General features: G+C 37.8%; 1 protein-coding gene across 14 annotated transcripts in view; it reads right to left on the reverse strand.

The window, feature by feature from the left end:
- Positions 1-11,648, reverse strand: part of IKZF2 (IKAROS family zinc finger 2) — a 292,694-nt gene extending 281,046 nt beyond the window's left edge. For 2 of the 14 annotated variants that reach the window (XM_070771634.1, XM_070771626.1), the window contains exons 1-3: positions 8,918-9,101; positions 7,336-7,384; positions 6,422-6,526 (exon numbers count right to left, since the gene is read on the reverse strand). In XM_070771634.1, the coding sequence (XP_070627735.1) occupies positions 6,422-6,526; positions 7,336-7,384; positions 8,918-8,920 (157 nt within the window). In that variant the 5' untranslated portion in view covers positions 8,921-9,101. The other 12 variants (XM_070771662.1, XM_070771690.1, XM_070771643.1 and 9 more) reach the window with 12 other exon arrangements.
- Positions 11,649-12,352: the final 704 nt, after the last annotated feature.

Here is a 12,352-nt window from a genome sequence, read left to right on the forward strand (position 1 = left end):
TCAATATGAAGACTGAAGTCATCAGCTTTGTTTAAATCTTGTGCTCCCTTGAAAATGAAATCCAAGTTTTCTCTTATATAAGATACTCCATTATCTTGCCCTGATTAATTCTCCAGAGTCATCTCAGGCTTCAGATTCCAAGATTCCAACTTCACACTCCACAGATACCAATCTGCTTTATTTCCCAGAACATAATCGTATTATTTCTCAGCTCCCATTGTGGGTTCATTGGTGAACAAGCCTTCAGCTTCTCTCCTAAATCCTATTCATTTAGTAGTCTCAGCTTAAAGAGCCTCTCCCTCCAAGAAGTCTTCCCAAACCAGTACCACTCCTTGCTCTCCATAATAATAAGAACACTGAGCTTATCACAGAATACTGCCTTGTTTAGACGTCTCTTTAAATTAGAGTATGAGCTCCAGGAGGACAAGAATAGTGTACCATTTACCTCTGAATCTACCCTACAGTGCCTGACACATAAAAGACTGCCTACAAATATTTGTCGAATTAATCAGCTAGAACAATATAGCAACGTGTCAAATGCCTATAAGTGATAATTATATTTTAAGTTGATCTCAAATTTAAAACACCTAAACTATTACCCTCAAAATGCACAATTAACAACAATCAGGCCTACAGTTTGATTAGGTATCATCAAATGAGAATTTACGGTTCTACCGCAAGCAACAAATGAGGTAAAATTTTAGATACAGATTTTCAAAGAAAAAAACTGATTCTAGATATGGCTAGGTTACTCTATTAAGAGGACTTTTTCTATTTGTAATAACTGGTGTCTTTATAGTACCAATGCTGAGCGATGATTTTCTTGACATGTAATCAAAAACATAAAACTATGCTCAGGAACACTGAAGCCCAATTAAAAAAAAAAAAAATTCTGCCATACAGACGGACTCTTACTTCTTTCTAATCCAAATCTTCACAGATCCTTTAAATAACAGAGGTTCTTTTTTTCCTGCCAGTTTTACCCTAAATTAAATGCCTATTTCTGTTCCATGGACCTCTGTAGTAAAATGGAAACAGCAAAAGACCTGAATTTCAAACAAACATGGATTTGAAAAAAAGCTTTCTTATGAATCATGGACTGGTGCAAAAGTAACGTGCCTGCTCTGAGTGTTAGAGCAGTGATTATTTATTAGATGTTAGCATGTGCCAGGAAGTGTGCTAAGTATTTTGTATATATTGCCTCATTTAAACCTCACAACAGTCCACTGAGGTAAGGATTGCTTATCCCCATGCTACAGATAAGGAAACTGGAGCTCAGAGATGTGAAGTAAGATGACTGAGATCACACAGCAAATCAGTGGCAAAGCAAGAATTCTAACAAGGCCATGTATAACTCCAAAGCCCATATTTTTAACCACCTGCAATCTATTACTTCTAAGCCTCAGTTTTCGGTATTATAAAGCGAAGTATCCTCACAGAGCTGTTGTGGAGACTAAGTGAAATAAGAGGGATGTACTTAGTATATAGCACTACGCATCCTATATATACTCAATAAATTATACTCCCCTTCTCTTTCTCACACCAGTGCGATTAAGCATTTATAATAAAGAGAAATAGTTCCTAAATACTCTATCTATTTCAACAGAGATTCCTGAGCCTGATTAATTCATAAAAGGAAACTACTACCATATCACTAAGTATAAAATATACTTAGTGATATGGTATATATATATATTTATGTTTATATACTGTTCATATAAACAGATATAAAGGAAAAAGGCAAAGAAAAACAACACGGTCTCCCTCATTTTAGGACTGTCACACAGCTACTAATCTTTTAGAACATTATAAAATTAAAATATATTGATATTCAAAGTGAGGAAAGAAGAGCTTGGGACCCAGAGATCTGAATTCCTGACAGCTTGAAGGAAGAGTCCCAAAAGAACCTAACCAATCATGGTATACTGTTTTCAGTGTATTTTCATTGGAGAAGACAAATTTAGACAAAGATAGAGGCAATAAAAACAACACTTCTACAGTGAGCTATTGTGTTTCTCCAAGACAGACATTTATTCTTATTTCAAAGCAGACTTAAAAGATGGGGAGGAGGCAGAATGAGGAGCAAAAAAAACAAAAAACAGCAATTTTGCTGTTAATTCCCTGCTCATATATTCTCCCTTTAGTTCCTTTCTTTTTTTTTTTTCTTTTTTGGTACATGGCCATGACACTGCTGATAGCTATAAAGAAATCAAGTCAAACTTTTAAAAAATATTTCCTAACAAGTAAAAAGGAAATGTAAGGTATGTTGCGTATATATACAAAACTAAGTACTACAATTGGAAAACAGAATGAGCTTTTACATCAAGTCCATCTGGTGTTATATCAGGGTGTGTCCTATGGAAATCCAACCAAGGGTAACTGCCAAGCTAAGCTACAGAAGACAACTCAGAAAGCTGGTGAGTCTCAAGATACAAGCCATATTTTTTAAAGTGCATTAGAGCATCTGCTTAACAAGATTATCTGTTATCACTCCACCCTCATAATAACCCTATTCTACTCCTGTAATACTGTTTTTGTCACTAAAACATGGGTCAGTTGTGGACATGGTGGGCACCCTGAGATAATGACATTTTACAGATATCAGTGATATAACTAACCCACACGGTAGTATCAGTGTCCCAATCCTGACAACTTCATCCTTTTCCTAAGGAACCTTAGAAGACAACTGATTTCTTCAAGCCTCCATTTCCACACAGGAAAAATAGAAACCATAATATACTTACACTTCACAAGGTTCTAAAAATGGAAACCAGCTAAGAAAAAAAAAAATGAATGTGAAGCACTCCGAAAAGAATAAACTAGATTTGCTGACCTGATTATTGGTCAGTCTTGTAAAACTAGAATTACTACTTCTTCCAATTCCACACATGCCACTTGGCCATCAAACTGACTGATAAATGGTATTGACTGCAAAGTGGATCTATGTAAAGGTTTTAAAGTAATAGGAAAAAAATTTGTGTCACAAAGCACTTTCACACCATTAGCTATCTATTTACTGGCATTATAAAAGTAGACAATGATAAGGAAAATAGGATTAATTACAATTTTTTGAACCTTAAAACCCTTTCAAAATATTCAGCAGCAGTTACAGAATAATCTGAAACCAATACGGACACAAGTATATAAGAATTGGAAATGAGCTAACCCAGAGACAGAAGGAATCACAAAATAAAGTCTCATCCGATGGGCCGAAATACAATATGGATTATTTTTATATTGTTCTGTCTGAGTTGTCTGTCTCAGATTCTTAACTTCCAGATGCTATTTTTAAAATCACTTAACACTGTGTATTTCCAGTAGCCATCAAGGCACAGACTGTCATCCCTGACACAGGAGACTGTCAGCAGACTCAATATGTACACTAATGATCTCAGGCAACAATGCCCATCTTCTTATCAAAGAGATCCTCATTCTAGAAGAAAAAGTCCAAATTTCTCTAAGAAAATTCACTCGAAAACATAGGAAGTAGTCATTACAAAATGTTAAGTTCACGAATACCTCTCACATCTTTTTAAGATTATCTTACAAGCTGAATTTTAAAACCAAAGACTGTCAAGCATTGTACATTTTTAGTTCTCTCCCAAGTCACCGATGCTCTCTTCTAGCACTGTCAAATAATGATAGCTGCTGTCATTACTTTTTATACAATAGCTGGCAGCAAGTTGCACAGGTACCCTTCATCTTAGAACAGTCGTCATATCACCCAAACAAATGACTATGACCTCAGAAGACAACTGACCACTTTCCTACAGTGAAAATAAGTGGGTTCTCACATGGCAGTGTTACTTTACTGCTAGGACGTTAGTTATCTCATAAAAATCAAAGATACTATTTCTCTTATTTTTTTAAACTGTTTTAAAATAACTTTTCACCTCTTACATATGTACTCCTGTCCCCGCCTTACTGCTACGGAGCCTATCTTATTCTATCTATAAAAGTTTTCACATTTACTTTCAGCTCTAATACTTTCAATCAAAATTGCAATTCTGTTTCTGGAAGTCACAGCCCTTTAGGAAGACTATTTGAAGATATTAAAGAAATGCGGAAAATAAATAAGATCTTTTCACAGAATAAAGTCAGCAATGCATATAAAGAGATTTAGGTAAACTACTGATCTCGGCCACAAGTGATTTGCCAAGTTGCAAATGTACAAATCATTATTCCAAGTCACAGAAAAACATCTGAGTGACCAACTACAGGTTTCTTATTCTAATTAACAGACAAGAGTCCCTCTCTAGTGCTATTTGCTTTGGCAATCTAAAATGCTGATATGCTCCTAGATCTAAAAGAGAGGAAAAATGGGTATCTTCTCCATCTAACACCTAAGTGGGTAACCTAGATACTGTAAATAGAGGCTATGTAAAGGATGCAACAGACAGCTCTGAAGTGAGAGCCAAAATATTTAACCTGCAACTCTTTGGAAAAGAACATGAAAACACATGTAGCTTAGCCAAAAACTCTACTAAGATGGAATTGCCACAGGCTAGTAAGTTAAGAAAAAGATGAAACAAAAACAAAACCTCTTTACCAAACATAATTTTACTGTTGTTGGGTGAGAAAAACTCAAAGGTCAAAAGCACAGTTCTTATTTGTCCAAATTGATCATGTCTACAACTGCAATGTTTATTCAAAATAAGAGTGAACTGCCTTTTAGAAAGGATTACTTCAAAACCAAAATCAAATTCACAAATAAAGGATCTAATTAACCAATTAACAAGCATTTTCCTGCTGATATTCTAGTGGTGGCTCAGGGATAACAAAGTCTGATTATCTATTATTACCTACCCCTTATACTCAACGTTTCTAAAGACAATATTAAGCTAAATATTAAGCTAACAGAAACTGCATATCAATCTATCTTTAGGAAATTAAATGAAAATTATCTGAAAAATAAAAATCTATATTGCCAAGGACCTAGTCACATTAAATATTAAAATGTAAAAATTATACTCCCTATATTGCAACAGTATGTAACTTTTATCAAATTAATAGTCAACTAGCAAAAAAATTAATTAATGCTACAAGATCCATTATAAGAGATTAGCACTATAATTTAACATGCATTCCCTTACTATTAATTTTTCTTCCTATGTGATAAAGGAATTTCAGTGACTGCTTCTAGAATGAAATCTTCCTAGGAAGTGATTCCCATTAATAAAAACAAAGAAAACTTTTAAAAAAGTAAAGCAAGTTCATACAGCTCAAACTTTCAAGTCAATAGCTAGAGTCGCTTAAAGATAACAAACTGCAAAATGTATTTACCAGTACTCTATATACTGTTGCTTATAATTCAGAAGACTTAACTACCTATGAAGCTAGTAACTTTACAACAAACTCAAGTTTTGAAAGCTATAAGAGGGAAGTGGAAAGAAAAATTTGTTCTCTCAAGATAATCAGAATTAACATATTAAGAGTATGCTCATAATTCATCATATGATTCAGTTTTCTTGTTATTAAATCTTCTTTAAAAAGAAAAGAAAATGCCTTTCCTTCAAATGTCACCCAAATAGAAAGCTTTTAAATTAAATTGCATTTAGATGGAAGTCAGATGTCCTTTCTATATAAGAATATAACACATATCAGAAGTAAAAGGGAAACAGATTTCAAATTAAGTAGGAGTAATAAAGCATGTGCACTTGACAACTTATGAAACATCATAATTAAGAGAAAACAAACCAAATCCTTAATAAAGTATTTATCTTCTGTCACTGACAGCATGCAAGTTGCTTTTTTATTACACAGAAACAATGTTTGCTATATCTTGATATAAAGAATGACTCTTTATCAAAAAGAGTAGCCAAAACTATTCCAGCAAGTTCAAAACATCCTTCCAAATTTTCTCAGTTCTTTTCTGACAGCCTAAAACAAAATGCTTTCACTTCGTCAGAGAAATGGATGTAAATGAGTTCTACAAATTTTCAGTCACATATTACTTCCAATGCTTTGGAGGAGAAACTTCCACGTTTTCTTAAAAAAGCAACTAACACTACGATTCTACCACTAATGTATTAGCTTTGTGCCAAGGCAATAGAAGATAATTTTTTCCTTTTCTTTTTTTTTTTTCTATGAAGTAACATGTTTCCATATTTTTTTTACTCAACAACAAAAAATAAATCATCATAAACCTGGCAAAACAAAAGAATAACCGGCAAAGCCTAACATTTCTTACCTGATACAGGTAAGCACCAGCTCCCAAATGCCACCTTGGGATAGTTCAGACTAGTAAGGAGGCTCATGTTTTATGATACCAAAATGAGCAGGAGTAAATCTGTGTTGTTCTTTCTTTAGCAAAATCTATAGCAGCAGCTACACCACAATGTGAGTGGACCCTACAGACCTAACAAATTCAAGTCTATCACTAGAGAAATAGGAAAAAAAAAATCATAAAATGAAGACTTACTGCTTGTCATGTGACTCGGTGAGGCATGCTGTCCATTGGGTGTGCTTGAGGTGAGGTCAATTGCCATATTGGAGTGCTCCCTTTCAGGTGAAAGCTCATTGTCACCTGTTTTCACAAAATAAAATCTTTTGGTCTCTATTCACTTTCACCTAAAATCTAATTACCAACTTTGTAATCATATATGCAAAGGCATGCATAGTCTTGAAATTTTCATGAAATACATTTTTCCCTCAAAAAATTATAAGGAAAAGTTATTTAGAAATATATAATAAATGAATGAAATGATGAAAAGCCACAACCAGCACACAATAAAACATTTTTAAAATTTCACTACCACATTCATCTTAATTGTAAAATAAGGAAAAATGCAGTAGTTAATTTCTAAAGTATCTTCTACTTGAAAAAAATTTTCCTTTAACATCTAACTTAATCATTAAGCACCCGGTATTTTTAATGAGTATTTTCAAACTCGTTGGCCAGAGAGTTGGATGTTTGAGAGTTTGCTAAAAAAAAAAAAAAAAAAAAAAAAAAAGTCAACTTAAGTGAGCTAATTCTCTTTCATATCGTGTCTGAAAAATTAGGTAACAGAGTACTAAATATTTAGTACATGCGATATTAGTAGACATATATGTAACCCAACCTAGTCTAAACTTAAGTGAAAAAAATCAAGTAGGAAAGTTTTGATCTGCTAAACTATTACTGACTGAAATAATACCCTTAATATGGCAAGTATGTATCTATAGTTCCTTATTTGACTTTCCTGCTATTTTCTCAAACTCATTTACAAGGTGAAACTGTGAACAGACAGGAAGAGTATACAATTCTTGATAAAAATTTCCAATTCAGAAGTTAAAATACAGGTAACAAACATGCTTTTATTTACCAATAACAGATGAATGAAAATGAATACTTACACGTTATATAGCCATCAATAGCCTCTGTTTCCATAGTCAATGTGCAGTGCTGCAATACAAAAGATTATACCCTTAACACAAGGATTCCTTTCAGTCTCTGCCATTAAATGCTTAACTTATATGAAGCTCCAAGCAGTTAGCCCACGTTGCTGCGGCTGCAACCTGTGCCCAAGAAACATACTATGGTGTACTGCATGTGCTCATTTGCAAGTCACTGAACTCTTTCTGCAAATGATCTGATTCCTGCTGGAGATAGGATAGGAAAGATAAGTGTGCTGTGAGATGGGCTGTATCGAGAAAGTAATGACTCTTTCCATCAGAATTTACTCAGTTTAGAGGGAAAAAAAGAGGAAGGGGATACACCTCAAATGTGCCCGCTTTAACTGGGACTGAAGTATTTTACCATTCACTACTTCCTACAATCAAGCTGCAGTCTGAGGACTTTCCGAGTATACAGATAGCTCTATTCACAATTGTTGCAAGTTGGTTCATCATGTTCTAACAGGGAGGGGGGAGGACAAACAAACAGAGGAAAAACAAAACAAAACAACTTCGTGCCCAAGTACCTCTGGAAGGTTTCTGCAGCAGTTACCCAAGCCGGGCTTGTATTGACATTTTAGCCAGCCCCAAGTTCTGTGTGAGCACCTGTTCAATATAACCTTAATTTACTGCCAGACCATGGTTGGGTACTAATGCCGAGACTACTTAATACATTCCAATTTGAAAAAATTCATATACTTCTTGCTGTGGGGAAGGAGACCACTTTTATAAAGTTTGGGGAATTATTTTCATGCACCAATGACACAAACAAGAACTTACTTCTCAGAAACAAAAATAAATTGTATGAGATGACACCCCCTAGCTTTGATTCCACATAATGAAAAGATCGATAAGCTAACTGTATTCTTTAAAGAAAAAAGTTTAAAGAATTGACATGTCCTGAGATGATTTTTACTTATTTTTTTTTTCCTTTGGCCCTGGTCCTTTTTGCCTTTAGTTTCAAAACTCTCACTGCACCAGCAGCTAAATTATTCACAATGAGCCATTTCTGTATTGATCGCCAAGTATATTTAGCCCTGGCTCCTGGAATTTCTCCATTACTTACTGGAAAACAGGCAGCTTCACTTCTTGTCTCCAAAACCACTTCCCTTCTCCCTCCCCTCCCCTTCTTCACCACCACCCTCCCTACCATCCCCCCCCCCCAAAAAAAAAACTTTTCTTCTTTATGGAATAATCAGATCAAATTCCCAACTCAGTCACTACACAGCACTTAAATTTCAACCTGCTGTACTGCTACCAAATTCTTTCAAATTATGGTTACATAAGGCTTTAAAGAAAGGCATCCATAAAGTTTAAAAGGGGAGCAGTTTCTTCGGATATTTTACAAATGAGTTTATCTCTTTAAAAATGTACACATTTAACACACACATATTAAGAAAGAAACGTCAGGAAGAAGCGAAAGAAGTCTGCCCCATCAATGAAAAGATTTTTAACCCTCAGAGAAGGAAAGAAAGAAAAGGAGAAAGAGAAACGAAATGTACATACAAAAGAAATTGTCCTTTGATTAAAAAAGATTCATCACCATTTCCAGCTCTGTCGGGAGATCTCAGCTTCTTCTAACCCCTCAAAGAGGAGGTGACAATGTCGTGCTGAAGATAAACGGAGAGAGAAAGAAAGAAGTTTTTTGTGTTTCCCCCTTCTCTCTTTCCCTCCCTTGCCCCTTCCAAGCCAAGCCCCCTGCAGAGTTCAAGGCGAGGAGGAAGGAAAAGCACTTTACAGGTGGGTCATTCCGAGCCCAAATCCAGCAAACAGATCGGCTGATAAACAAAACCAAGAAATGAGAGAGAAGGAACACCCCCCTTCTCCTCCACCACCACCTCCTCCTCCTTCACCCCTCCCCCTCGTCCCTTTGGGATGGTCTAGTAGGAAAAGTCACTCAGGAATGGCACCACGTACTTTCAGGAAAGAGGAAAAAAAAAAGAGAGAGGGAGGGAGGTCAGTCAGTGCTACAGCAATGCGATTAACAAGAAGAGAAAAAACTTGATCCACCGGTTCCTTAAGAATCGACCAAAAGCTAAGACAAGAAAACTGAAAGAAGGGGGGGGGGGGGGTGGATAGGGGAGGGACAGTCAGGGGGAACCCAGCAAAGAACCTAGGCCAACTTCACAGGACAGTTTTTCGCCCTTGGCAAAACAGTAATAATAAATTAAATCTTAAGTCCATCTCTTTCGCCCACACCAGAACCTGTCAAAGTGATTTAACTGCTGCCTTTTTACGTGTCATACCAGCTTGTTGTTGTTTAATTCCAACAGGATTTGGATATTCCCTTATAGCTGGGATAGATACACAGCTGCAATTTATTCCAAGCTACCCCACCTTTCTTGGAATTCAAGTTAAAACAAAGCAAAACAAGTCCAAATCCATGACAGCTATAGAGATGAGAACTGATTAATCGATTAACATCCCAGAAACAGATTATAAGCAGGGGACGATAAATTAAGGCAGAAGACATCATCTTCAACCCGATTCCCTGAGCGTCCTTTACAGAAATCATTAGCCTAATCATAACCACAATGCATCCCTCCCAGAGAAAAAATATCTATAGTATCTATATCTTATTATTACTGGTTAACAGCAACAAGTCATTTGATCACATCACGGTGCAAAACGAGATGCTATATAATTACACTTAACTTTGAAAACACTCCCCCCACCTTGAAAATCAGATACACATATTATATATAATCTATGAATCAGAAGACAAATAAAACAAGAGCTGTTCTTCACCACGCAAAAGCCAAGCGGAGATTTACCTCAGCAGTGCATGCAGTAAAATAATCCCATCACCCTTTTGTTTGTGTTTACTGTTAGTGTGTCCTCTCTCTTTCTTTCTTTCCTGTGCCTAACGTGTGTTTGTGCACTGCAGTTGGTGGTGGAAACTAAGGCAGTGGATCTGTAGCTAAGGGTAATCCTGTTTTTACTTCCTCCATCTTCAGCGAGAAGCAGGGTTAGCCCGGGACAGCTGGTCAAACCCCGAGAAACCGATCCGCCGGAGCCAGAGCACATCTCCCCCGCCGGCCGGGCTCGCGCAGACGCCCGCGGGCGGAGGGCGGGCTGGCGGCGGGTGGCGGAGCCCTAGGCGCGGGCGGACGTGCGCGCGCGCGCGTGTGTGCGGGGCCGGGGCGCTTGTGCTTGTGTGTGCGTGTGTGTATGTGTGTGTGCGCGGGCTGGCGAGGCGCGTGTGCGCGTCTCTGCGCGCTGGGCCGCTCGGCGCGCTCGGCAATCGATTACAGGACAAGTGCTGCCCCGGCGGCTCCGCGACGCGCTCCCTCCCTCGCGCCCACCCGCGCGCCGGGCCGCGTCGCCCCTGGCCGGGCGCCCCCGGACGGCGGACCCCGCCCCCGAAGCCGGGGTGGGGGGATGGGGACCAGGTAACCCGCTTCCGAGAGTGCCCCGGCAGCCTCCCCCATCCACTCCTCCCCGAGTCGTAATAAATCTCACGTTTTCTGCCGGCTCGAAAGGAAGAATTGCAGCGACCAGGGGATCATTTCGGCGTCGTGAAGTTTTCTTTCAAACTGGGATCTGTGGTGAGGCCGGGCGAAGGGCGCGGGACCGAGATCTAGGCGCGCGACGCGGAGCTCCGGGCTCCGCGTCCTGGCCGGAGTCTGGGTTTGCGCGTGGACCCACCCACTCAGCTTCGCAATAAACTGTGCGGTGCGATTTCAGAAACCGGCGCCCGACCAACCCGGACTCGGAGCAGGAGAGAGGGGTCCTGGGGAATGGATTGAGCAGGAAAGGCAGGTCTGATATGCAGCTCAACTATTACTATTTTGAAAGTGCTTTACAGTGCAAGTTTAAAATTAGAGTGTCTACTTGCTTTTTCTACCCCGGGCATGTGGCATATCCACCACAGTCAAGGAATGAACGGGTAAGGGTCTAAAAAGTTGTTAGGAGTAAAGCGTTGTCTCTCAGTGTCATCAGTTAGCTATAGCGCAGCTTTTGTATTTGGGAAGAACTTCTGTGAATCGTCATGAGAAGAAAAAAACAAAAAACAAAAACGTTCTTTCTGCAAACAGTCGCATGTAGCATCTTTCTTGACCACAGTTGCAAAAAGAGGGAATAGAGACTTCTATAATTAAAGGGAAAAGGAAAATGAAAGGAGCTGAAAATACTGAACTGTGTAGTCTGGATGGCTTAAGTTTGAAAACACGTGAAATTTTCAGCACTGCCAAACAGCATTTCTGAGAAACCATATCACAGATTGTGTAGAAAATCAATGCTGCAAGAGTAGGAGCAGGCGCTGTACTCCTACTCCTTTGAAGAATCCCAGAAATAGTTGCTGAGGTTTTTTTTCTCTCTGCTGAGGGAAGAGAAATGATACATTGAAAATAAAATCGTCAACTGTTATGTTAAGCGTCACTGTGTATATCTGGGAAATTTTGGATAATGTCTTTAGATTCGGAGACTGGGAAGGAATTCTTTTCATATTGATACACACTAAATCATGGACATCCTGTGACTTGTATAAACTTTAATATTTTTAATGAATTCCTTTTTTAAAGTTTACTTCATTTGTTGGATTTATTAAACAGCTGTACTAAGAAGCTTGTTTTTTAAATCATGGAAAATGGTGGTTGGTGCTGTGCTGTAAACAAGATTAAACAGTTTTCATTGGCGAGCAAATCATTTGGACTCAGGCTAACAACAAATTTTAAGACGATTTTAAGAACAGCTGTGAGTTATGTGATGGTAAAGCAGGTTTGTTTTTGGTTTTTTTTTTTTTAACCTGTCAAGTATCTAAATAAAAGTCATTTTCCTAAAGTTATATTTGGGAAAGACCATAGAACTCCACAAATCATTCTAATCATCCGAATAGATAGCAAAAATTTTAATCTTAAATTATCATACAAAATTGAAATGTTCATAATATATAAAATTCCCAGTATACAAAGGGTAACATAACTTTTCTAGACTAAGCCGAAGTGTTGAAAGTTGTGGAGGTCCTTAGAAAAGATGA

The sequence above is a fragment of the Bos indicus genome, chromosome 2 (assembly GCF_029378745.1).
Source record: "Bos indicus isolate NIAB-ARS_2022 breed Sahiwal x Tharparkar chromosome 2, NIAB-ARS_B.indTharparkar_mat_pri_1.0, whole genome shotgun sequence".
In the NCBI taxonomy this organism is placed as follows: domain Eukaryota; kingdom Metazoa; phylum Chordata; class Mammalia; order Artiodactyla; family Bovidae; genus Bos; species Bos indicus.